This window comes from Genypterus blacodes, unplaced genomic scaffold, assembly GCF_046128005.1.
Source record: "Genypterus blacodes isolate CSIRO-AG114 ecotype Tasmania unplaced genomic scaffold, CSIRO-AGI_Gbla_v1 ptg000207l_1, whole genome shotgun sequence".
Taxonomy (NCBI): domain Eukaryota; kingdom Metazoa; phylum Chordata; class Actinopteri; order Ophidiiformes; family Ophidiidae; genus Genypterus; species Genypterus blacodes.
The window spans coordinates 47,501-75,000 of NW_027467006.1; the positions used below are offsets into that span (position 1 = coordinate 47,501).

The window sequence follows — 27,500 nt, forward strand, 5'->3', positions numbered from 1 at the left end:
AAATCGTCCATTCTTTAAGAGAGAGAGAGACATTTAATATTTAACACTTAACAGTAACAGTCAATCACACACCCACAGTAAATTTGTTTAAGTTGAAGTTACTATCGAAGGGAACATCTGCAGCCACACACACACACCCACACACACACACACACACACACCACGTCATGAAACACTAGCCGTGGTGTCTAACAGCTCGCTCACACACACACACACACACACACACACAAACACACACCACGACATGAAACACTAGCCGTGGTGTCTAACAGCTCACGCACACACACACACACACACACACACACACACACACACACACACACACACACACACACACACACACACACACACACAGAGGCTGTCTCTGGTTCTGTTTTAGTAACTTGTGTCTTTATCGTCTCAAATTCCCCCTCCAGCCAGCAGAATGGTTCTGACCCATTTTCTAACTCTTCTCTGCTATAGAGGTTTCTTAGCAACATTCATGTGGAAATGTAACAAAATACATCAACAATCACACAAAACATCCAACCCCAGTCCTTCCAGATTGACTCTTTAGACTCTTTAGACTGATCATCTTGTGTCATCCTCCTGCAAACCGCTCCTGGTCTGTTTGTGTGTGTGTGTGTGTGTGTTTGTGTTTGTGTGTGTGTGTTTGTGCTCACAGCCGAAGGACAAACTGACTTTGGTGATTCCACATGTCTAAATGTTGTAGTTGCACCTTGTAAGGTATGTTGTTGTTGTGTTAAAGCGTTGTGTTGCTCAGCTTATGTAACTCTGTGCTGACAGGCGGCTCATTAGGCCTCAGCAGCTCTCTCTCTGTCTCTCTGTCTCTCTGTCTCTCTCTGTCTCTCTCCCTGTTGTTGTTGCTGCTGTTGGTCCGTGGCCGTGCAGGCGTCCAGAGATCTATTTTTGCAGCGGCCTCGCACGGAGAAGTTAAATTCCCCAGCCTGTGTCAGAGTCTGGGACATGTTGTGGGGGAGAGGGGGGGGGGGGGGGGGGGGGATTGCTCACCGTCTCATGGATCCAGCTGTGCACATAAGGGGAAGTACCTCTGCTGAGCCGCAGCTTGGCAGCAGGGCGCTTGTTTATTCTCTGGCTGTGTTCACAGTCCTCCTCCTCCTCCTCTCTCCCTCTGTCTCCACTCACTCCTTTTTCCTGTACATTTTCAGTAAGTACTCCCCCCCAACTCTTAACAACCTGGAGTTCCCAGCAGTTGGTTGTGTTCCCCCACATGTTTCCTGAGCCGTGGTGGGCCTCCACATGCCTGCAGGATCAGTTGTTGATAACTTATAATAATAGTTGCAGAAACATTTGACCTATAAATCCATGAAGACTGCAGGAGTGCTGAGTGTCAGTGTGTGTCTGGCCTTGGTTGGCTGAAGCAGGTTAAACAGCAGGCTAAGTTTAGCTCCTCTCTCAGTGTCTAATTGACTTCTTGATGTCTCAGCAGCTCGTGTCTCTTTGTTTACAGCGGGCTCAGGCTATCATTAGCTTCTCCTCCTGCGCCTCCCTGCTCTCCTCGGCCCTTTAGGAGACTTAAGGGTCGTAGTTTGAGCAGAAATGTTTTTTTAAGACCAGAATGAACAGGAAAGCACTCAGAGAGCAAACCTCCACCAAGGCCAAACATCTCTCTGAGACGTGCATGTGTGTGTACGTTACCTCATGTTTAGATGGTTTCCCTTGGCTTCAGTGGCCAGGCTGAGCTCTAACAGCACACACACATCTGCATTCACAGGAGATTTGGATTGGATTGTGATTGAAACATGAAACCCTGCAGCAGCTAACCAAACCTCAGTGAATATTAAGAAAAGTGCTCTCAACATGGAAACCACAGTGCGTGAGGGATGAAGGAGACTTGAATGCTTCAGCAGTACGATGATGAGAGGCCAGCAGCCACACACACACACACACACACACACACACGCACACATAAACCCTTTACAGTGCGGCGCTGCCACCAGCTGCAGGATGCCAGCGCCCACTGTCACTGTGTTGCATTGTTGCTAGGGCGCAGCGGTTCTGTGCTAAGTGTGAGTCTGGGGCTAAATGGCACCCAGCCTGCGGCTCGGTGGCCACCCGGGCTGCTCCCCACCTCAGAGGCCAACGCTGCTGTGTGCCGGCTTCATTTAGGCCTCATGTGGAAACGTCAGGCCTCTAGAACCTGAGAATAAATCTGACAGATCACCGCCTGCTCATCTTTAACCCTTTAACCACAGTGACAAAGGGAGCGACCAAGCTGGAGATGGAATCGATCCAATCGGGCAGATAAACCGAGGCAGATTAGAGAGCGGAGGTGAACATGTTTAGACTGTGTGTGTGTGTGTGTGTGTGTGTGTGTGTGTGTGTGTGGTGTTAATTGATATTCCACCATGCAGGAAACTCGCAGTGGGACTCTGCTTCATGAATATTCATGAGCTGATAAACATTTAGCTTGTAATATGAACATTAACCCATTATGGTCCATAGACACACACGCACACACACACACACGTATGCAGTGTATTGCATCAGGCTGGAGATTGAACCCTGACCTCATAGTGATTGGAAATGGACCAGGCCGTGAGTTTCTGAGGAAGAATATGTGTTTACTGGGAGCGTTACAGCCGGGAATGTCTGCCTTACGAGCTGTCTGGAAAGAGAGGGCCATGAGGGAGCGGAGGCCGGTGGGGGGGGGGCGGGGGGCGGTGACGAGCTCAGAGGGAGGGAAGGTGGAGAGCAGCACGACTCAGCACTGCCTTACATAGATAAGCACTGTGGTGTAAGAGCTTCCCCTTTAGCCTGAGACAGAGCCGTGTGTGTGTGTGTGTGTGTGTGTGCGTGAGCGTGCGTGTCTGTGTGTGTGCGCGTGTGCGTGTGCGTGTGCGTGTGCCACTCCCTGTTGTGTGTATTTGTTCTCATTAATCTCGACAGCCCTTTTTGTTTCCTTATGAATTCCACAGAAATATTGCAACAGAGCACAAACAGCAGCTGGACGAGCGTTACGAGCTGGACTTAACTTAACTCTCCCCTTTATTCACACACACACACACACACACACACTACAGTGACTGGGTGCTTGGGTTAATGACATCATTTACAACCCACTCTCACTCAGTACATTTACATGCACATCTATTATGGTGTGTGTGGGTGTGTGTGTGTGTGTGTGTGAGATTACACCTGGCTGTCCGTTTGAATAAGTGTTAAGAGTATTAAGTCCATGTAAACAGAAACTCAAATCAAGGTCAGACAAAACACGAAACTAAACTAAATACTTTGAGATCTGCATACACACACACACACACACAGACACACACACACACACTGTGAGCCGTGTGCTGATGTGTTGCATCACACACATCAAACATAAATAGCTTGATTCTCGCTGGTTATCAGCTCAGGGTGGTTTATCACTGAACCTCCTCTGCCGGTGTTCCTGCTCTTCTGCAGGCTTCCTTGTTGTGGCGACGGAGGACGGAGACATGAAGCGACTGGTGGTCGACTCAGTTGCGTCGGGCTGCGAGTCGGAGCCAAGTGTGCAGAGCGGTTACCTGTAATTGCCTCTCTTCCTGCTCCTCTAATGCTACAGTTTGCGTGCCCCTCTGTCCCCGACCTTGTGCGCACCGTGTCATTTGTCGGGTCTAGACTTGTCCGGGAGTGCGTGCGGGCACTAAACAACCTTTTTGGGGAGTTCCCCTGTGTTCTGCGTCTTTGTCAGTCGTTGCGTTTGTGCCTGAAACCCAAAGTTAACTACGGCGGCCTCGCCAGCTCCGGCAACATGTTTCCACTTATCGGCCGTGCGGTGCTGAGGCAGGCTCCGGCTAGTTACACTGGAAATTCCAGAAATTCTGTCTTTCATTGTGTGGAGGTGCTGGTGTTTGCTTTAGTCTCCACCTGGTCACTCATCATGTGTGCTTTTGAAGCAATTACAGAAGATAAAGTTGACAGCTGAGCACTGACTTTAGAAGAGTAAACATACTTAGTAAAGGAATGATTATTTACTCTGGAAGGATTTGTTCCAAAGCTTCTATTTGATCATCGCTCACTGCTGGATCCTCATGTGACCTGGAGATTCCTTCCAGAAAGCCTTAGATTCTGCTCCGAGGACATATGAGACCGTCCTACATGGAAGCGTGTTAACAGACAGACACGCCCCCTTAGGTTCTGATTGGCCAGATGTGCTCCAGCTGATCTGCAGCAGAACAACAGCAGTGTGATCAAAGCTGCCAGGTGTGAAGTTCCTCCCATTATCTACATTTGACTTTGAATCAACTGCAGGCTGAAGTGACTCATGTGCTGTGACTCACTTCACTACAAACCTGTGGGCGAGTGGAACATGACTGCAGTGGATCAGAAACACTGAAGTTTAAGCAGCTCAGCATTTCATATAAACTTAGAAATGCAGTTGTGTTTGTCTGACCTGTAGAGTTTACACTCCTTTGTGCCTCAGATGTTTATGCTCATCAATGTGAGGATGTTTCCTTCTCTTGAATCCTCCTTCCTCGGTTCCTCTGTCCTGCCATCCTGAGGAAAACATGGAGGAACTAAGCTGTCCATCTGTGCTCAACCAAATATCATAAACTCACCTTTACATGCCCCTCAACCCTGCAGTCCAACAGATGTTGGTGTGTGTGTGTGTGTGTGTGTGTGTGTGTGTGTGTGTGTGTGTGTGTGTGTGTGTGTGTGTGTGTGTGTGTGTGTGTGTGTGTGTGTGTGTGTGTGTGTGTGTGTGTGTGTGTGTGTGTGTGTGTGTGTGCGCGCGCGTGCGCGTGTGTTGTGTCCATGAGTAGAGATCTTTCATTTTGAATGAATGGACCTCCTGCTGTCTCCTCCCAGCTCCAGAGCCACAGACCCTGGTCTCACCGCTGCTCTGCTCTTAGTTTCATCCTTTAATTACTGCTTTAAGTTACTGCAGGTGTGTTTAAAGTGCACAAGACACAAAGGGTACGAGGTCATGAATCCTACTTTGTCCTTTGAAATGTTTTGTGTAATCCCATAAAAGCCAAATAGGTCGCTGACATTGTTCTTTGTTTTGTCTTCTAAGTCGCCGTTCTCTTCAGGTCTGTAGGTCTGTAGGTCTGTGGGTCTGAAGGTCTGTAGGTCTGTAGGTCTGTAGGTCTGTAGGTCTGTGGGTCTGTAGGTTTGTAGGTCTGTAGGTTTGTAGGTCTGTAGGTCTGTAGGTCTGTGGGTCTGTAGGTTTGTAGGTCTGTAGGTTTGTAGGTCTGTGGGTCTGTAGGTCTGTAGGTCTGTAGGTCTGTAGGTCTGTGGGTCTGTAGGTTTGTAGGTCTGTAGGTTTGTAGGTCTGTAGGTCTGTAGGTCTGTGGGTCTGTAGGTTTGTAGGTCTGTAGGTTTGTAGGTCTGTAGGTCTGTAGGTCTGTGGGTCTGTAGGTTTGTAGGTCTGTAGGTTTGTAGGTCTGTAGGTCTGTAGGTCTGTGGGTCTGTAGGTTTGTAGGTCTGAAGATTGATTGGTTGATTGATTGATTGATTGATTGATTGATTGATTGATTGAGTGTTATAGTGTAACAGTTCTTTTCGATCCATGAAGCTTTTATTGTGTAGTGCATAACTTCTGAACATCTGGAATCATCTCCACTCTCACCTTACATTTCATTTGTCATTCTCCGTCTTCTCCTCCGTGTTTATGATCCCATCTGATGCCACATTGTAATTTAGGTAGCAGGAGAACTCCCACAGAGGAACTGTAGAGTGAAGCCAATCAAAGCGTTCTCCATTCCAGTAACAGGAAACATGCCTCTCTCCATGTTGCCCCCTGGTAATCCCGCATGCCAGGCATCGGTGAGTGCTTCCTGTCCGCCGGTCCGGCCCGTCCCCTGTTACCGCTACAACAATGGACCTCAGACGGCCTATAAAGCAGGGTTATGTCAAACCTGGGCAATGTGTACCAACTGTTGTTCCCGCTTCCTTCCTGCCATAGGGAATAATGAGTTCCAGCTTTTATTGGAGTTTTATTATTGGCAGGGCTCGCTGACAGGTCTGGGAATGCTTTTAGTGGGTACGCTATTGTTTGCTGGCAGAGATGTTTGGTGGCAGAGATGTTTGGCAGTTTGTAAAGCCGGGGCTGACGGATGGGAGAGAACGAGAGGTGAACGAGCCAAAATCAAGATAGCGCAGCGGCATCAGCCCACACGGCGCTTTGTTACCGGGTTAAAACTGTTTGTGATCCACATTTCAAAGTAAAAAAGAAAAGTGTTTTATCCAACAACAAGTTTGAAACGTGTTGGACACAAACTACACAAATCACAGTGGGGGGAAGGAAACACAGTGAGCTGAGAATGCCAAGGATCTGAAACACATGACAAGAGCAATTTAGCATGATCTTAGAGTTGGCAGTCTCCAGAGGCGAAACAGGGTGTGAGCCCACACTTGAATTAGAGACTAACACAGATTAATTTAATACTTGGGAGGGTTTTTTTTTTTTTCTATGCTTTTCACTTTTAAGTCTACAGCGATTTATTGGATCAGGTTGCCAGCATCTATAAAAATCACATTTAAGACGTGGAAAACAAATATCTGGTCTTAGCCTATATAGTTATCTTACATTTTCAGATGCCAGCACTTCTCTCCTTGGCCTAAGATAAAGTGTTGGATGGGAGATGGTGCAGACGGATGGCACAGGAAGACATGATTCTGTCAACTTGGGTCTATTCACTGCAAGGATGCCCAATTTAGGTGTTCATGTTGTTCATGCATGCAGTCGCTCTCAGTCCTGGGTTCAGATCCTTTCTGCTCTCTGTTAGGTGGAAGCTGCTGCCATTGCCCTCGACCAAGACACTAGGCTGTAGACTTGGATTTGGTTGCTGCCCCACTGCTTGTAAGAGTTGGGGTGATCAAACCAGAACAGGACACGTCGCCTTGTGGTTGCCGTTGCGTTCCACAGTGCGAACAGTGAGCACAGGGTTCCTGGAGACACGGGCAGAATAATGAGGCTCCGAGCCTTTATAGAGCCATTCTGGAGCGGTTGTGGCTCTTTAATTCCCTTCCATACAATGTGCTTTATCTATTAGAGGTGACAGGTTTTATCACAAGCCAAGAGTCAGATTTGACACAGGGGTTTAGACGGAGTGTTGAACTGTGTCACAGTAATGGGATTAGGAGGTCCAGATTGAAGCGGAGAACCTGGTTGAGGGCTCTGATGTTGGCCCTCCTGTGGAGAGAGACCTGATGAAGAGAACGCAACAACCTGAGGAAGAGAAGACACGGCACATAATACACACCACTGTCCTAGTCTGGATTACGGCTTTATTGTTTTATTTCTATTTTTCATATCCGTAGAAATGTCATCAGTGTTATCTCACACACATGGAAAAGGGAACTGAAGCTGCACACTGTGTCCCATAAATCAGGGGGAAATGGGAACATATGTTGCTCATACACAGATTACTTTTGGCATAGACAGCCTTCAACACACACACACACACACACACACACACACACACACACTCTGCTCTTCAGTTCCGTGTGTTACATTGAACGTATTTGTTGCTCCGTCTAGATCACAGGCAAAGAATGTGTGTGAGTTGAGTTCAGGTCTTTATCCTCCCACAGGGGGAAATCATTGTGCAGCAAGGTAACAACGTAATAAAACTGTAAAAACACAATAAAACAAACAAACAATGGGGCCTGTGCGACACACAGCAACACACCACACAGTAAGGTACAATCAGGAATCAGAATGTGGAATTTCACGGAGAGTTTTCCTCTCGATCTGCCGGCCGCAGGCGTCTGTTGGAGGAAGCTGCTGCTGCTGCTGCTGCTGCTGCTGCGTCCACCTTCACCGTCTCTCCCCGTCTATTCCTGTTCCACACATTTACATTCCTGCGCCAAGAAATCAATGAGAAGGTCGAGGCTGATTCTACGAAGGATCTGTTGCGTAGCTCCATCAATTCTCTGTCTGTGTTGTTGACGTTTAACCTCTGTAGGAAGTACAGTCTTTGATGGCCTTTCTTGAGTACTACCCTGGTGTGTTGTCAGTGTAGTGTGTAGTGTATGTGCTGAGGTACTTATAGCTTCCGCTGCTCCTCCTTCAGCAGCCGTCTGTGGGAAGTGGACGCGATGTTCTTCTGAAGTCAACTACCGCGTCTTTAGTTTAGGAACTATTGGGCCTCAGAAAGCGACACCGCCGTGCCGGCTCTCGGTCCACTGGCTGACGCGGTGACTTGTTTTCATGAAAACAGCGGAGCCATCATCAGATTGTCTTTGTAGCGACTCCTGCAGCATTCAGCACTCAAACATCACCCTGGAATACAAGACGGTCCACTGCATTGTTTGTCACAAATCAAGAATTATTCATAGTGGGCTTGTGTGTGTGTGTTGGTTTAGCAGCAGCACAGCCTGTCCTCTCTGCCGTCTGAGCAGATCCACCTGTGTACCTGCGCCTCACTGTCTCACATGATGACAGCGCCACAGGCATTATCTAAGGTGACTGAACCGTCTGAACACCAGGGCTCCAGATCACACACACACACACACACGTCCCCACAGCGCCAAGCCACTGAACATATGCATTAGATGTCAACGTATGAAAGCCTTAGAGTCATTCATTATACCAACATATTGTAGATGGAGCCTCCTTTTGGACCGTGGCTGTAAAGTTAGAGACAGCTGTGAGAACACATGGGGTCCATTCTTCTCACTCTGCTCTCCCTGAACTAAAAGCGTTTCCAGGGAGATAATTCTTCCAGAGACGGTGAGTACATCACACTTGTCGGCCCCATTACACACACGGAGCGACGCAGAGACAATGGCGTCTCTGGGCTCTCACTTAATTTGTAGCTTTCGGGAGTGTTTAGCGCTGAGTGCGTAATTTAGACGATTCAGTTCCACTCCAGCGGCGGAGGTTCCTGTGTGGCACTGGGATGCATGGGATCCTTTAGAAGTCTCCGTCCCCAGCGTCTCCCTGGGTTCCTTCTAATTAGCATCAGTTGTCGTGTGCCGGTGTAGCGGTTGTGTCTCCATACTGGTCCGGGTCTTGACCTCAGCAGCAGCGTCTCTACCTGCTGTTCAAACCGACATGAGTCAAACTTGGCAGTGAAAAATGAACAGGAAGTTAATGATAAGACTCTTGGAATCTGCAGTTGAGTCATCCAGCTGTGCGGGTAAACAGCTCGACTGTGGTTGTGTTTACACTCCTGCAGAGGAGAGGTGCTGACCATGCAAACATCAGTAATGCAGAGCTTTATGGAGATCTACCTAAGATTAGACAAAGACGCCTGGCTCTGGTCCTCCACACATGGAGGAAGAGGCAGAGGGACATCAGTCAGCAGCTTTGGGCACTGATGAAGGACACGAGACCATGAAGCTCTCAGACCCAAGACGGCTCTGTGTTCCTATGCTGCTCAAGAACTCTAAGGTCCTTGACAACAAGCAAGTTCTTATGAGAGTTGAGCCTTCAGTCATTTCAGTTTGGTTTGGATGCTTTGGCGTTCCTGGTGTGTGTGTGTGTGTGTGTGTGTGTGTGTGTGTGTGTGGGGGGGTGCAGATTGGTCGGGGCTATGATCCATTCCATCTTCCTTTGTTTGTCACGTTTCACTTGGAAGCAGACCTGAGTTCTTGGTAGACTCATATGTTTGTTCGTGCTAAAATCACCCAAACTATTGAGAAACTTCCTTTGCTTCAGGCCAAACCAGGTGTGTGTGTGTGTGTGTGTGTGTGTGTGTGTGTGTGTGTGTGTGTGTGTGTGTGTGTGTGTGTGTGTGTGTGTGTGTGTGTGTGTGTGTGTGTGTGTGTGTGTGTGTGTGTGTGTGTGTATGTGTGTGTGTGAGAGAGAGCACCTTTATTAACCTTCAGTTTCTAGGCGTCTCTTCTGCTACCTGAGCTCCACAGCTCTGGTTTTCCCGGCCTCTCCTCCCTCGTCTGATCCCTCCCTGCTCCTCCTCCCCTCTCCTTTTCCTCCGTGGAGTTTCAGTGATCTTCCGTGTCACTATCCTGACACAGCACTTCCTTCGTCTCTCCTCGGTTTCAGCTCGCTCCTGCCCCCGGGGCACTGACTGCCACTTTTGGACAATGCCTGTCCTTGTTTGCATCGCCCCCTCATTTCGGGAATCCCAGCATTGCTGGTAACCGCTGGTGGATCGGCCCGATGAGGTCACGTCTCTGTTTAGCCCGCCCTGGCCCTTCCTCCTCCCACTTCCCATTGTAAAAAGGGATGTGATTTGCTTCAGAACAATGGGAGCTTTCTCCGTTTGCGTTGGACTCAAATGAACTGCCAGCCAGCTCAACAGACAGACAGGCGGTTTGAGGGACAAGCTGCTGCAAGTCAAAGACGTCTGCCACCTTAATTGCTGCAGTATTTCCAGCACTTACCCCTGCTGCCCACACGCTGAACACCAGAAATAGCTGTTTCACATTTGCTCTCCGGTTATGTTGACCTGCATTTAATTGACCAAATTGCATACCACTCAGTAAAAATGCCACTGCCAGCCGGGGAAAAACAATTAGGAGGAGCAGAAGTGGCACATTAACCGGGCCGCACGGCGATGCTATACCAGGGCGGACACGGCTCCTCTTCTCTCTTTTTGTCTTGGCGAATTTGAGTCCAGCAGCTTGACTTCCCTTTGGTTTGAGACTCTTATTACAGAGGCCCACATCGTCCTCTTCACTCCGTCTGCATCTGGATCTGACACTCCAACCTTTCCCACTGTAAACCCTCCCAAAAATGACATCAGTGTAAGAAATATAAAGAGCTAATAAAGGGGATTCCCTCAGAGGAGCACAAACTCCTGAAGCTCATTAAGACGTTCCACTGGATACGCTTTACTTCCAGATCAGCTGCACTCATCTCTACAACCCGCTCACGCGTCTGTCTTTATTCAACCTGACATTATTCCTGCTATTTATCTGTGCACATTGTTGCACACGTTCACATGGAGGCTCTGAGCTGTTTGTGCATCAGCGGCTGAACTCTGCTGCGGCATGAACCCGGTCAGGAGGTGGTGTTTGTGTTCTCCTGCTCACAGACATGAGGCAGGTGACTGTGGATATGTGAGCGTCCTGTTCTCTGGTAGAGGGAGACGTTTGGTACCGAGGTGCTTTAACACACGCAGGGGGGGGAAAGAGCCTCAGCTCAAGTCCGGCCTAATGATGTTCCCTCAGCTTCAAATGATCTGTGTGTGATGTCGCCTTGATTTCACTGTCAATCCTTCTCACTACTTCTGTTTGTTGATCAGTTTGTTTGATTGCTTAATTCAATTTTAACCCACGATGGCAGCAGTTGTTAAATTTGTCTCCCTGGACAGATCAACCAAAATCTATTTCATCCGCACAGATTAGCAGATTAATAATGTCAGACTTCCTGGAATGAGGTTAAAGGTGATTCTGTTGACATGACGATGTCGATCACAGCTGCCAATCAATTACAAACCAATATGTGATGAAGGACGGCACTGAACTGTGAAGGCCTGGAAGCTACTTCACATCCTTTACCTGATATCTGAGCGCCTTACTGACTCTGCTTCTTCTTCTGTGGTGTCCCGTTCAGCACCTGGTCCAGTGGGATTCTGGGAACCCGGAGTGTTTGCTGCAGCTGGTGAAGGAGCTGATCCAGCAGTACCACGGATACCAGTGCCAGCGTCTGCGCGAGAGCTCCAGGCTCCTCTTCGAGTACGACAGCCTGCTGGAGGATCCCAACTACGGCCGCAACATGGAGATCTACGCCGGACGCAAGAACAGCTGGGTGAGGCCTCTGCAGTGACTCTGGGTCCTCACACACACACACACACACACACAGAGCAGGGCTGACATACAGAAGACCTGAGGGGGAATCACTCCCATTAAATTAGTTTCACCATAAAGTATAAACAAGCTGTAACATGTTTATGGTTTAGGTTGCTGCAGAGCTTTTAATACGTTTTGTTACCTCTGCCTCTGTTTGTGTCTGTGACTGTGTGTGTGTGTGTGTGTGTGTGTGTGTGTGTGTGTGTGTGTGTGTGTGTGTGTGTGTGTGTGTGTGTGTGTGTGTGTGTGTGTGTGTGTCTGTGTGTGTGTGTGTGTGTGTGTGTGTGTGTGTGTGTGTGTGTGTGTGTGTGTGTCTGTGTGTGTGTGTGTGTGTCTGTGTGTGTGTGTGTGTGTGTGTGTGTCTGTGTGTGTGTGTGTGTGTGTGTGTGTGTGTGTTCTGGATGGTAGCAGAGACGAAGAACGCAAACTCAACACCACTGAATGTAGATTAGTATTTATTAGGTCCACATACTTTGAGGTCTAACTCCTCTAATAGAACTCATGCCAGGCTCAGAACTTATCAGTCAACCGTAGCATGCCATACTGTGACGACAGTGTTACCCCTGGCCGTGTTACATGTTCACGCTCTTCTCCCTGCCTTTGGTTTTGCAGACAGGAGAGTTCTCGGCCCGTTTCCTCCTGAAGCTCCCTGTGGACTTCAGCAACATTCCCGTCTATCTCCTCAAGGTAACCACCGGCAGCCCGGACACACTGAGTCACACTGCTCACCTTCCTCACCATCCTCACATCACACTCACCTTCCTCACACTAGCTGCTCTTCTTTCACACACACAGGTTGAACATGAAATGCTTCTTCACCACATGGAGACAAAGCCTGTGTTTGTTTACAGGCATACATCATCTTTCTCTGTGCAATTGATAAAACTTACCAGCATTTAATTAGATTAACTATAAGCCGTGGTGGTGTGTGTGTGTGTTTGTGTGTGTGTGTGTGTTAATATGCGTGTGTGTGCGTGCAGTCTCCAGTCTGGGGGGCTGTGAGTTGACTAATCAGCAACCCGTCACTCTCGATCTGGTCTAAGCCGCGTGGTGTCTTGAGGCTGCTTAGTCCAAGACCTCTCTCTCTCTCTCTCTCTCTCTTTCTCTCTTTCTCTCTCTCTCTCTCTCTCTCTCTCTCTCTCTCTTGCTCTCTCTCTCTCTCTCTCTCTCCCATCTCTCTCTCCCTGCCTGCTGGAGGCTCTCTGGCCTTTTCCAGCCTGGCCTCTTGTTTGTGAGGGGAAATGATGGTAAACATAAGGAAAGCAGCAGTCGCCCTCAGCCTCACAGCCCCTCGGTCGCCCGTGTCTCTGAGCCGCAGAGGGTCTTCCTCTCTGCGGGCTGCAGAGGAGGGTGGACTTATGCAAAGTCAAAGTCTTCTTTCAGGGACACGGCGCTGATCACGATGTGGTTCTTATTTATTATTCTTCATCTGCGTGTCTCTGGGAAGGAAACTTTCTCCCTGGCAGTTTTCCATTCAGGCGCGCTGTCACCGCTCCAGACCCGGAGCTTTCTCTGCACACACACACACACACACACACACACACACACACACACGGTCACCGTTTGCCAGTGGGAGGTGGAAATGTGTAGCGGCTGACACAATGTTGTCAAAGAGGAACTCTGTGTACATTTTTTGCCGTGATTTTATTAGAGAAGAAGTCTGGGATGTGGATGTACATTCCTGTCAGCCTAATCATATCATGTTCCTGCTTCACACACACACACACACGGGCTGCGCTCACACACACTGTATTATGCTGTGTTTGGCAGCTGGGGTATACATAGTAGCACCATGAGAGCGCTGGAAGAATGAGGAGAGGTAGATGGACTCAGAGAGAGGAAAGTAATGAACGTCAGCCTACACCTTGTCCACCTACACATTCCAGAGGAGCAGGATTATGCAGGATATAGGCTGGACCCTCTCCGCCTGGAAACACCGAGCGCCAAACCACTGACCTGGATTCTCAGTCTGACAGTTGTCATGCAATTAATTCTGTCAGCGAGCGAGCCGCCGTCTCGCTGCACGCTGCACATTCCTGCAGTGTGGAGCCGTTAGAGAGCGATTGATCTCTGGGGTGATCAGGCCGAGTGTGAGCTTCTCCTCTGCCCAGTCTCATTCCTCAACATTGAATGACAAATGACATTTTTGTGTACGCACACATTGCCTCACCGGCTCGCCGCAACTTGTGGGTCAATGTTGCAAGCGAGCGAGCGAGTGAGGGAGGAAGAGGAAGAGGAAGAGGGGATTCCATCAGGAGTGATTTACAGAGATCACTGCTGAAACCTAAAGCACGGCGTCCTTTAAATGATTTACAGATCGTTTACATCTCAACAACCTCACTGACATCATCGATCTGCTGTCAGTTGCAGCAATCTGGAGATATTTAGTGTTTACTTATTTCTTTGGATCTTCTGTGTGTGTGTGTGTGTGTGTGTGTGTGTGTGTGTGTGTGTGTGTGTGTGTGTGTGTGTGTGTGTGTGTGTGTGTGTGTGTGTGTGTGTGTGTGTGTGTGTTACTAACAGTGTGTAGTTCTATTGAAAGGTCCTGTTTGTAAATTCAGTGATAGTGTATACAAATGAAATGAATGAATCCCGGTGGACTTTAAAGACTTCTGATGCTTCCCTTCATGGTAATGGAGTCTAACGGCTCCGGGCCTCAGGTTTCCTCTCATTAACAGCAGGAGATCCTTTAAAGAGACAGAAATAAACCTGATCCTCTGCAGTCCGTTCATCCTCACGTCAGTTAGGCGTTTCCTCCGTCCCCTCAAATCCTGGGACGTCTGTGCGTCTGCCTGGGTTTGATGCTGAAGCGTGAAGGCGTTCAGATGTGGATGTTGTGCTGAGATGTTGCCCCCCGGTCGCTCAGCGGTGGAGGACGAGTGTTACCTGGAGCCACGCATCCGCCCGGTCTGAGCTCACCACAGTGGACATGTTTACCTTCCTGCCTGGACCGCCTGCCCGGCCTCAGGGAGAGAGGGGGGAGGGGCGGGGGAGGGGGGGGGGAGAGAGAGGGGGGAGGGGGGGCAGGTAGCATGTTTATTTCTTTATTTCTTTATTTGAATGGGGGCATCCTGTCATTGGCAAAATAAAAGCAGGGGAAGGACGCAGAGAGGAGGAATGAAGGGAAGATGGCGTCTTAAGGCCACGCCGTCCTCCTGGGCAGAGCTGGAGTGGCTCAGCCTTGGATGGCTCCTTCACCTCTGGGTGCTCCTTCACCTCTGGGTGCTCCTTCACCTCTGGGTGCTCTGGTTAATGTTGCCTTTACTCAAACACGCTCATGTATCCTCGTCCTCTGACCGCTGACATGAAACGTGATTCATTCATTTCACCACATTAAACCTTTTCTCTCTGGAGTGACGCCGATCCTTCATTCTCTGCCTGATAGAGGGTGTGTGTGTGTGTGTGTGTGTGTGTGTGTGTGTGTGTGTGTGTGTGTGTGTGTGTGTGTGTGTGTGTGTGTGTGTGTGTGTGTGTGTGTGTGTGTGTGTGTGTGTGTGTGTGTGTGTGTGTGTGTGTGTGTGTGTGTGTGTGTGTGTGTGTGTGTGTGTGGCGGCGGCAGGACAGTGGACCTCCATGATGATCAGCACAGAGTGATGGCAGATGCGTGACTGAGCTCTCTGCTCTTCGCTTACTTGAGCTTTGTTTCCACCACAAGCACTGACCCATGTGACCTGGGCCATGGAGGTCTACTTGTGTGTGAGTGTGCGTGTGTGTGTGTTTGTCAGAGACGTTTCATGAGATGCAAATAATGGCTGAGTTTACAACAATTAGTCTGTTTTTTCACGTTTGTTTCTACACACTGATGATGACTTGTGAAACCCTGTTGAAGGTCGTTAAACACTCCTCTGGTCTGCTCTGGTCTCCTGTGGTCTTCTGTGGTCTCCTTTGGTCTGCTCTGGTCTCCTGTGGTCTCCTCTGGTCTGCTCTGGTCTCCTGTGGTCTCCTGTGGTCTCCTCTGGTCTGCTCTGGTCTCCTGTGGTCTCCTCTGGTCTCCTGTGGTCTCCTTTGGTCTGCTCTGGTCTCCTGTGGTCTCCTCTGGTCTGCTCTGGTCTCCTGTGGTCTCCTGTGGTCTCCTCTGGTCTCCTCTGGTCTCCTGTGGTCTCCTGTGGTCTCCTGTGGTCTCCTGTGGTCTCCTCTGGTCTGCTCTGGTCTCCTCTGGTCTCCTGTGGTCTCCTCTGGTCTCCTTTGGTCTGCTCTGGTCTCCTCTGGTCTCATGCAGTCACTGAGCCCTCTTGTCTTCTTCATCCTATAGCAGGTTTCAGGTCAGGTCCAGTCTTCTAACCGGTGTGTTGTTGTGTAGTCACTTGGAGGCTGCAGGGCCGTGCCTACATCCCTGTTTGGTCTGTGACAGCTCTGCAGGCTCTATCAGGAGTGCTTACCTGTCAGAGTTCACATGTGATTGTCCTGCACCGTCTCCTCTTCCTCCCTCTGACTCCAGCGTGTGTGTGAGCGTTCAGTGCAGCCTCCCTTCATTTCCTTTGTTGTGCAGCACAACTGATTCATTTCTTGATGGAATTCCTTCTTATTTCCTGTCTACTTAAATCAGCCTCAGTCATCAGGAACATGTTGCCTCTCTCACTCGGACGTTAATCACAAATAAATGAACAATCAGAGGGCCATGTGCTCCTCACCTTGTTTCTTTACATATTCCATCTTAAAATGCTCCAGACCTAAGTAAAGCCTGCACACAGAAAGGAGAACATGATTCCCCCCCCCCCCCCCCCCCCCCCCCCGTCTGTAAACACATTCCTGATGATCCTCAGGGTGATTTTAACGATGGCGATGTCTTCCACCTCAGCAACAAGAAGGTGGAGAGCAGAGCGGCGAGGCTTTGTTCTGCCCAGAGGCTCAGCAGAGGAGCTGAGGACGGACTGGGGGTCTGGGCGGGGGGGGGGGGGGGGGCAACACTTCAGAGGACTTCAAGCCTCCCCTCACCGCGTTTTGAATATGATCCCTAACGAGCCCTGTCCATTGCCATGGAAACAACAGCAAACGGACTGCTCCTGCATGATTGTTTGGCCGTGGCTTCACCTGCTTTATCAATCCAGTGTTTGTGACGGGGTAGAATAATAAAAGGGTTAAAAAGCCTAAACATTACATGACTTTCTACGAGGGGCGGATGTGTAGAAGCGTGGAGTCGTGTTTCAGCCAAAGGAAGCAGCTCCAGTCAGTCTCTGTTCCTGTGAATCCCTTCAGTCGCTCCGTCTCCTCTCTCTGCGTTCTTCTATCTGCTGATCACATCCCTGCAGATACACAAATGTTAGGTTATGCATTAAAGACGTGCAGGTTTAGCCTATTTATGAAGCTAAAACGCTCAAGGGTTCATTTTTAAAATGTCGTCTTAAGGATCAACCAGGAGTCAAAGCCTCTGCCTCTTTGCTTTCGGCATGCGTGCAGTTTGGAAGCATCGCCAATGGGGAAACACAAACCTCCTCTGACCTCTGACCCGCTTCAGTGTTTTCCTACCACTGTAGTGTTGACAGGGTTACAGAGACATCAGAGCACACACACACACACACACACACACACACACACTGCTGACGGCATGAGGTCAGCTTTGATTAATTCAGGGGTCTGATGAAGGAGGTGGTCTTTATTTAAAGCCATTGATTTTGCCAGCCTACTCTTCTCCTCCTCTGTGTGTGTGTATTGGTTGATATGCTGCTCCGTCTCTTGGTTGGATGTTGAAACAGAACAAGCCATCGTTTTGCAATTAATTCTCTCTCGTGTGAACTTTGTCAACCTGCTTGTAACCAGCAGCCTGAGCTCAAACAGTCAAACCATGTCTGCTTCCTAAGGGAGAGCAGCAGCCTGGACACCTTCTCCCCTCCATGTTTGTGTTTGTTTGTGCGCTCCGGTTTGATTCCCGTTCCCCTCCTGCACAGCGGCACAGATAAGCCCAAAGCTTTGGCCGGCAAACTGAGGTTACCTTCCATTTCCGCTTGCCACATAATTGTTGCCCCACTCTCAACCGCTGGTGAGGCCTTGGTTGTTGCGGTTTGTGTCCAGCTTACGTCTCTTCTGCGTGACAGTTGAGCTTTTGGAGAAGTCGTGGCTGAAGATAGGACAGAGAGTCACATGAGCGTTACACAACGCTCTGCACTAACCTGGAAAACAAGTGTGTGACCATGAGACACACACGGACAGGCACACACACACACACGGACAGGCACACACACATAAGGACAGGCACACACACACACACATGGACAGGCACACACTGACGCTCGCCCAATCCTGAGCTCTTCCCTTTCCATATGAACTGAAGTGACATCATCAAGTGTGACTTCCACACCGGTCATTAAAGCTCCATTGAGGCTATGATTAAGCTGGACCTAGGTCAGCCATTACAGCTGAGCGTGCTGAGGACACCATTCATCCTCCTCTGCTGTGTCATGAGCGGCACAGAGCGACTCCAGAGCCTCTGAGCTCGGGTTGGTTTGACCCTCTGCTTGGTGGTTTTGACCACAGAGCCTCACGTCGGGTCAGAGGCCATGTTCTGGCCCGGTTGAGTGAATTGAAGCTGATATTTTTAGCTTCTGAGACTTCATCTCCCTGTGCGATCGTCACTATGATGCAATGAAAGCAGCTTGAAAACAAAGAGGCGTCTGAGGGAAGACGTCTCCTGTCCATCAGCTGTTTGTCTCCGTGTCCTCGGCCTGTTTGTTTCAGGGAGAGAAAGCTCGGTCCTGTGCGTGACTGTTGAGCATTTGATGCCAAAGCAAGTGGTTGTAATTTGTGGCCTTGCCGTGCCCTCGCACGGTAAACACTGACTAAGAGCTCAGGAATCTTAAGAGCTATAAAATAATTGCAGGTTCCTCCCCTGATGCCCAGAGTGAGCTGCTCTGGGCTGCAGCTCTGACTTCTTCTGTCTTCTTCTCTGGCTGTGTTTCTCCAGCTGGGGTCAGATAGGGACAGAGTGTGTGAGTGTGTGACCTCTGCACACCTCACAACCAGAATGAAGCTTCACCAAGTACAGAGCACAAGCAGCAACACACACACAGGGATAATGATGACAAAGATGTGTTAGATGTCAAATCTCACCAGGTACATAAAGAAAAATGCTTATTTAATCTTGAGTTCTTTCTTTAGTGATTATAAACTCTGAAATGATGAAGGAGAACAGAGCTGCCTGAGTGGATGTAAACATTCAGGGCTGTAAGTGTTGTTTTCTCTGCACGGCTCTTATGTCTCCGTCTTTCACGTCGGCACATTCTCCAACGCCAGCTTGACATTTACAGACGCAAATCCAACGCCAATCATCAGCTGTGTTTTGATCAACCCAAGGTAAAGCCGCCGCCGCCGTGTATCAGGATGCAGTCGTTTTGTTTTCACGAGGCTTTTAGAACGCTGTTGCCAAGTGATGACTTACTTGCGCGTTGGTATAGCGCTGACACGTGGCATTTAGTGCCAACGCCAGTCGGCCAAAAGACTCCGTCAAGTAATTGGCGGTTTAGGCTTCACTAATGCAGCGAGCAACTGCAATCTGAAAGGCCAGCGAGGCGTCCAGGAGGCGTCCACCAGGCTGATAAACAATTATGAGGCTTTTTAATGTATCGTAGCTCGGTGCGCTCTTAGAAATGAATTTAAATGTCAGACATAGCTGCTCTAATGAAGAACAGAGACGTTACCGTGGAGATGGGAAATGTTCAAATACAGTTTCTCTCTCTCCACCTTTTAGTTTATTGTTTCTTTGCAAAGACAGATATTAGAATTGTAACAAAACTCATCCGCCGTGCAAAGAACGGAGGAGTGGAGTAACTTTTCCGGTCGTTAGCGTTATGATCTGATGCCATATTTGGGTCGCGTCTGCTGTTTGACAGTTTGGAGTAGAAACCTGCTGCAGGAAATGTAAATCTGCTCCTATTTGCTGACACGGCAAAGCGAAATTCCTCTGTTGCAATAATTTCGACGCAGTTTCAAAAGAGAAGGATACTAGCTAATGATAGGTCTGTGGGCTGTTAGCTAACGCCAGAGTGACGCCGGCCCCCTGCTGTGAGGGACGGCTACCAAACAGACATGATCAGGGGTGTTGGTATTAGTGTTTAGCCATCTAAATGAGGATAGAGGAAAGTCTATAGATCCCAAACATTAAGGCTCCTTCCACGTGAGTCTGCACCCAACCGGGACTCAAACCAACAGGCTGTAAGACAAGACAGCACCCTGAGCCTGCCGTCATGTAGATGTAACATGTAAGGACAGTGACTCCAGAGGTTTCAAAGGACAGAGGCAGTGTAAGATGTCCATATATGGATCTGTAGCCTCGATGTCTTTAAGAGAATCAGGTTTGTCTTAAGCTAAATATTTTCCTCAGGACATGAGGAAGTGAACCCAGAACATGAAATCCAAAGCAGATCCACAGAGCCGTAAAACTAAGTACCCGGGGATTATTGATTGAAGTCTTAAATTGCTCCTAATAGATCTTCATCATCTGAGGTCCATAAGTTAACCTCTGATCAGCTCTCTGTGTTTCTGCCCCCTGCTGTGATCACAGCCCATCTGGCTCTCCACATGTCTGAGCTCTGCCTGAATGTCACACAGGACGTCTGAGCCAAAGTGTTCGGTGTAATTGGGACTTGAATGCACCTTCATGCGTCTCAGGCTGTCGCCCTGCAGCTGGACGCTGGCCCGAGCACCTGTGCACTCGTCAGCAGGTGTGAGGGTTCATCTCCACAGACCTGCTGCCTCCATCCACCTGCTGGAGCCTCTGATTCTGATAGAAAGGCCTCATTTATCTGGAGACAAAAGAAAAGAGCCTGCTGCCAATCAACCAGGAGCTTCTCTTTACAATTACTCCTCAAATGTTCACTTATCAGCAGCGGACGTTGAGTAATTTAAGTCTGTAAAACTAAAACTATCTTCCAGCTTTGTTTATTTGAACGACGACCCAGCTAAAGTAGAGAACGGGCAAACAAAAATTGAAATGACTTCACATTGTTTTTAGAAAGTAACAGGCCTTATCAGAAGGTTTATTAAACTAATCAAAGCCTCCACCATCTCCATCTCAGGAAGAACTCAAACAGCTGCGTCGCTGCGTTCCACATGTCCAGTGAAGGTCACGGCCTCCCCTCCTCTTCTTGGCTTGCCTGACACTTTCCCAGGCCCTCTTTGAAGCCGACCCTCTGCCCTTCTTCATGCCCTCTCTCCGAACTCATCCTGTTCCATCTGCAGGCAGCAGAATGAACAGCCGTCCTCCTGGTTTGACAGAAAGCCGTTGTTTGCTGAGGTCTGACCAAACCTCATTCCTCAACTCCTTTACCAAAGCAACGTTTAAATAACATGTAAGATAACACACATAGCTATGGATTAACCCTACAGACACACATGAATGACACAAGTATAGTTCCCAGACCTCAACAACACAGGATGGGCGGTCATCTTGTGCAGACGCAGCAGTAGAGACAGCTGTGATGCAGGTGCAGCTCTTATGTGGTGAGACGGATTTGGCAGAAGAATGCAGAACATTGTAGTGTTTTAAAGGAATTTCACATAAAAAGTCTATAAATGAGTGACTGTTTGCTTGCTTTAACATGTAGAGAGCCACGCCCCCTCATCTCATCTGAGAGGAGGACGGACAAAAGTCACTCAGAGTGATGTCATGAGAGAACGCTCCCCAGTAAGACTCCGGCAGACCGCAGAGTGTAGATGTGACTGGGCATGTGCAGGAGGGGATACACTGCCACTCGCCACCTCATCCTAAAAATAGAAGGCTCACACACACACACCAGAGAGTTCTTTATCCACGTTCTTGTAAATATCAATTAGTGGTACGAGGCGCCCACACCCTGAAACACCCAGAGAGCCGACTGTAAAGGTTTCATCTCCATCTTTGGGTCCTGACATAACCCTGTCTGTGGCACGCCAGTGGAGTGTGTTTAGTTTGTGAGTAGAGATGACCTCATGAACACACACACACACACACACACACACACACACAGAACTCATAACCATTACGTGATCAAATCTCTCTCTGTCTCTGTTTATGGTGAACTGGAGGCAACGACCTAAAGCCTGAGCTGCCAGGTTGAAACTTGTGCATCAACTGAGACCAGCTCTCATGTCTTCACCTCTATGTACATCTAACTCCGTTGTAGGTGAAAGTATTTTGCCAACAGAAGTAAAGGTTGTACTCCAGTAGTAGCTGAACTCCATCATTAGGGTCCAGAGCTAAAGTTTGTCTTCCCTTAAATCTTCTTGCTTGTTGTTTTCAATGTTTCCCTGACTGAAGTTGGAAGGGGAGGAACATGTGTGGGTTTGTTAGCGTGGCTGCAGGTGGCCTCTCCTCTGTCAGGGCTCTTCCAGGCACTGACCCATCACACCAGCTTACATCCCCTCTGCTGCGTCGATAGATGGGCTGTCAGAAAGGTCGAGACCCGAGCTGAGGGCGTCTGGCATCCTCCGCTGTTCCTCTGGGTCCTGTTGTTGTGACACATGACGGGCGGCACCGGAGCGTCGCTGCATGATAACTTCCTTGACCTTTTCTCTCTTTCTAATGGAGCTGCTCCTGTTGCCTCCTTCCTCAGACAGGACTGGTTGAACACAACACAGGATTGTAAATTTCACCATTCTTGCAGACGTGGCGTTCAGATGTCTCTTCCCCCTGTAGGATATCATAGTGTGGAGCAATCTGCCCTGACTGACGCCACAGAGCGGCTGTGACGCTGCAGAATGGGTCATTAATTGGTTGTAAATGATGAATAATGCTCTTCCTCGGTGTTACTGAGTCATCTCTTGCCTCATGGTGATCTCACTGCAGACGTGAGATCTGCTAACGTCACCCACGGTAACATCAGGGAGCGTGTGTTTGACTAATTCACTTAGGTATTCATGCACATATGGTCAAATCTGTTTACATGTATGTTCCGTGTTTGCTCACTTGACGGTGTAGCTCCGTGTTAGCCCGATGAAAGAAGAAGCCCCCTCCCCCTTCCCGATGCTCTTCACACCCCCACCACTCGATATAAATAGGAAGCGCTCATTCTATATCAGAAGACAATGAAACGCCATGTGCCTTTCAGGAGACGCGTAGCATCGGATGCTGCCGTCGCCTTCTTTTGAAGCATGGAAGTGCATTGGCAAAAGATGGTATGTGCTAAATAAGGAGATGAAGATAAAGAGCCCCCTCTGAGTGTCTTCAATGGGAAGAGGAAGTTGAGGGGGGGGAGTGGGGAAGAGAAATGGCAACCTCGGCAGGGGCGTTAAGAGATCACGGCGCTCAGATTCACTCGCTCCTGTGACCCGTACACGGCTGCTCGGCACCAAAGGTCACGGCCGCCTTCTGTCTCCTTTGGCAAATCTGGGATCCACAAGCCCTCTCTACAAACACCCACGCTCCACGATCTACAAGATCCCACCCACCCACCTGCACCGAACCCCCAGCAGAGCATCAGAGCAGTGCCGTCTCTGGAGAGCAGCGTGCCCCCCCCCCCCCCCCTCTTCGCCCCCCCCCCCCTTCACGTCTCCATGGAATTACTTCCATCTGGCCTACTTACCGCCCTCGCTCTTTATGAAGTCGTACGCTATACGTTGTTTCTCTTGTAACACCTCTGAATGTTCTTTTGCAGAAGCGCCCATTGTTTTTGTTTTTTTCCTTCTCACTTCTACGCCGATGTTTCGCTCTCAGCTCTTCACCGTCCAATCCCTGGTCCGTCTGCTCGCCTCGCTCTGCCTCCTCTAGGCTATTTATTAACACATCTGTGGCTTCGGGGTGAATCTGTGTCTCTGTATGCTGCCTGTCTTTGCTCATTTGTGTGTCCCTGGTGTAGCCAAGGCTCACAAAATGCCCACTGAGGAAGAGTCCGCCTGCGTCTGCCTTCCTCTTTCCTTTTCATCTCCAGCTTTGTACAAGAACACACGCTCAGCCGTCTTCACTAATAGCCGATCAGACTTTATTCTCACAGAGCTGGGGAGCAACAAGCGTCCGTGTTCATGTTCTGCCGGCTTGTTGGAAAGACTTCAACCACATCTCCTTCCATATAGATGTACATCCATCAACCTTCTCTTGCTTACTACCAGACAGCTTTAAGGCTTTTTTCTTCTTCTTCTTCTTCTCATAGCTCCCACCTGCCATTACAGACTGTAGATGTGTGAAATCACAAAGCAGTAAACAAGCCCATCCGCCACTGTCAACAGTCTGAGATACCACAGTGATTTATGGAGACGCTGCCAATGACAAAGCCAAAGGAAAGGAAAGGGAAAGGAAAGGAAGGGAATGTGCTGCAATTCATTCAGGGTTAGGGTTATTATCAACGCATTATTATAAATCCCCCCCATCATCAGAACACCTGCTGCTCTTGACGCTCAGCTGCAGTAGTTCAGTCAAGGTGAAGGATCTAGATGTGTTGTGTCTGTGCACCGGCAGCCTCTTCTTCTTCCTCCTCCTCCTCTGACAGAGAGATGCTAATTGTTCAAATATTTAAAGAGGATAAATTGATGTAATGCAGTCTGTGTGTGTGTGTGTGTGTGTGAAGGTACGTCTCTGTCATCCAGGTTGCCTAGGAGATTTAAATGTAGCCGCCAGACTGGAAGCATTCATCTGGAAGTATTAGATTGAAGCCATGTGAGCGATGAGGTGAGCGGCCTCTTTATTAGCCCGTCTGCATCTCCATCTGGGGGTCCTCCGTGGGCCGGGCGCACAGATTTACAGTGCAGCTGAACAAACACACTGGCACTCAAGCAGTAGTAATGCAATTACAATTATCACCCCAGAAAACGCCATGGTAACCAAAGTGATGCTCCCAGACGAGCTCTTCATCTTTCCCTCTGCAGTGAAGAGACGTTGGGTCCTTTGTGTTAAACCACAATTAGACAATTACAATTAGTACGTCTCTGCGTAGTTATTAGTGTATTTGTATTTAATTCATTGCTATCATCCCAAGGTCACGTGGCACCTGACTTATTGATCCAACCTGTATCTTGACTCCTGCATTCCAGAGCCTGTAGTAAGCCGGCTCACATGCGAGGACATTGAGTCACGCTTGTGGCTGGGAGCCGCAGCATCACACACATTGGATCCACACAGCCGGGGCCAGATCGCTGCAGTGACACACTATCACTGGCACCTCGCCACAGTCACACGTACAGTATGACTCCATCCACTGACATGAGAATAGCTCAAGTGTCTCCATGGCAGATCCATTGGTCACCTGCCAGTCATCTCCACAGCAGCTTCAGTCTCTTGGCCAGTCGCCTGAGTAATGAAAGAGGAAACAAATGTGTGATATGTAAAAATCATTCCTTCTACTGAGTTGTGTTTGTATTATAATCATACATACACAACTGTGATCAGGTGTATGAACGGATCAATATGAGGTAACTCATTAGGGAATTTAGGATATTTTCCAACTTGTTTTTAGTAAATTTGTCCAGTTTATCCTTAATTACCTGCAGTTTTGATTTAATTTCATTTTTTCTGATTGTTTTCACTCATCTCTGCTGTGTCTCATAGTGCCGTGCGTCTTCAGTCGGCTCCATACCTTAACCCCTCTGAAACAGATTGTGTTTGTCCTCGTTAACTTTTTCTCAGTTTAGCAACAAATCTCCAGGATTTCTACATTAATTCTGTAGTTCTGCTTCTTCCAGCGGCTCATGGAGCTTTAGCTGCTCTTCACAAACACACCCCGCACACTAAGCTGCGTGTGTGACTGTAGCAACAGGCCTGTGTTTGGGTGTGTTTGGCTCTCTAACCAGCACAGTTACAGGTGGAGCATGAGAGCTCTGTAATCTGGGGCCTTTTGTTCTCCTCCTGATGGGCGGGACGTGTTTGTGTCACTACACACTGGTGGCACAGAGTTAGCCAGTTAATCATCAACCCTGCTTCTCTTGCATCACCAGTTGAAAGATTGCCGGGCCCCGGTTGCAGCATATCTTGTAATCAGGGTTTGTATGTGTCAGTAAATGCTTTTGGACACGTGCCAGTTGGGTCATGCGGTGACTTGCGCGTTTGTTATTTTGAGCCGGACAGAGTGGGATCATCGTGGCCCCTGGAGGACACAATGTCTCCACTTATCCCTTTCCCATAAACAGCAACAGCAGCAGCACATCGTTAGGAACAATGTCCTCATTTCATGTCATGCAGTGAGACATTTTGGCAGCCGCCACCTTGACCCTGTGCCTCTCGTGGTTAGGGTGTGATGGCGTAAGGCGCTGTTACATTCAGACAAATATAGTTTGTCTGTGCGAGGCGAGCGAGCCTCCTGAGATTGTGATGCATTTAGTGTCACACACACACACACACGTGCTTGTGTGTTGGTCCAGCATAAACACTTTACATTAAGATGAGATCTCAGATAACAAGAATATGAATGTGATGGAGCCACAAGGTCCCACCCTGATCAACAAGTGATGATGTCATGATGTCAGTCTGTGTGTGTGACCTCATATAGGATCATTATGGGCTGATCTGAGTTCCAGGTTGTGTTTGAGGTGAAGCTTCTGAAGGTTTCCTGCTGCACGGCTGAGAGTGGACGGCCGTGCGGTCTCTTAGTCGTCTGTGCTTTGAGGTGTTTGCATCATCTGAGACCTCCATTTTTAATTATTTGATTTCATGCTGAGCTGTTGGTTCGCACAACTGTGAAATAAGTTGCATCCTTTTAGATTTCTCATGTGGCAGAAACTGATTTCCATAAGATTAGAATGGGACTAGAGGGTCGGGTGTTATTGGTTTTTACTTTGGTGCCTCACATGAACTCTTTTACGCTCCAGCCTCAGTTAGATGAATTTTAAGACCACCGTTGTGTGGAATGGATATTTATACCCAGGACTGATCAGAACATCAATCTGACTGAGCTCTGCCTTGTTGTTAACATGTCTCCCCTTCATACAGCATGTTAGTATAGAAGTGTCCCTTCCTCCCTGGTTCACAGCGCTGAGCAGCACTCATTGCACTTTCCAGCGTGGAGTAAAGTGCTGCCCAGTGTCGCCGTCGTCTTTTGCAGGAGTTAAACTCCATTATCTGTACGAGGGCACTCAGAGCTCGCCTTGAAGCTGGACTCGTCCTTGCTCAACCACCCTGCTGTCACTCAAGCTCCCCCGTCACATTGGGCATGACATTTAAAGTTGGTTGAGGAAGGCAGACAAAGCGCCGTTACCTCCTCCGTACTGGCCCCGCAGAGGAGCCCCTCCTCAGTGTGCACACGGGGCTGTGTGTTGATGTGCGTGTTGTGACTTTGGGCAGACTTGGCCTGGCGTAAGGACAGCTGTCACTTCAGCGACCTGTCACACACCACACAGAGGAGACGCCAGGGGCCGGGGCATCCAGAGAGAGACACAAGGACAACCAGGGAAGAGTGTGTGTGTGTGTGTGTGTGTGTGTGTGTGTGTGTGTGTGTGTGTGTGTGACTGTGTGTGTGTGCGTGTGTGTGTCTTAAGGAGTAAGGAGGATGGAAGATACGGGTTTGTGGCCACGTGAAAGGTTTTGTCTCAGAGGCAGCCTCTAACCTTGCTGTCCACACAAACAAACACACACACACACACACACACACATTCTTAACTGGCTTTCCTAAATCCAGTCCTTGAGCAGTTTAGTCAGATCCTCCAGAGGCGAGTAGTAACTCCTGCCTCCCATCCTGGCCGCCCCCCTGCAGGGCGACCTCTCTGACTCTGAGTCCTTTAGCTGAGGCCGTTTCTGTGCTCATTACTCCCCGATGTAAAATTCTCTTCATTAAGGTTCTGCCTTTGGCCTGTGGAGCAAAGGCTTATTTTAATGATGTCAGCTCTCCACTTACTCTTTACATAAGCAAGTAGTGGTTGGCCTGAGGTGTATTTGGTTAAAAGGGGCTTCAGATGTG

At 48.9% G+C, this 27,500-nt stretch overlaps 1 protein-coding gene across 2 annotated transcripts in view; it reads left to right on the plus strand.

Moving 5' to 3' along the window:
- The window catches only part of babam2 (BRISC and BRCA1 A complex member 2), a 53,223-nt gene that overhangs the window by 4,268 nt on the left and 21,455 nt on the right, over positions 1-27,500 (plus strand). For both annotated transcript variants that reach the window (XM_076169534.1, XM_076169535.1), the window contains exons 5-6: positions 11,477-11,671; positions 12,325-12,399. In XM_076169534.1, the coding sequence (XP_076025649.1) occupies positions 11,477-11,671; positions 12,325-12,399 (270 nt within the window). The remainder of the gene's footprint in view (positions 1-11,476; positions 11,672-12,324; positions 12,400-27,500) is intronic.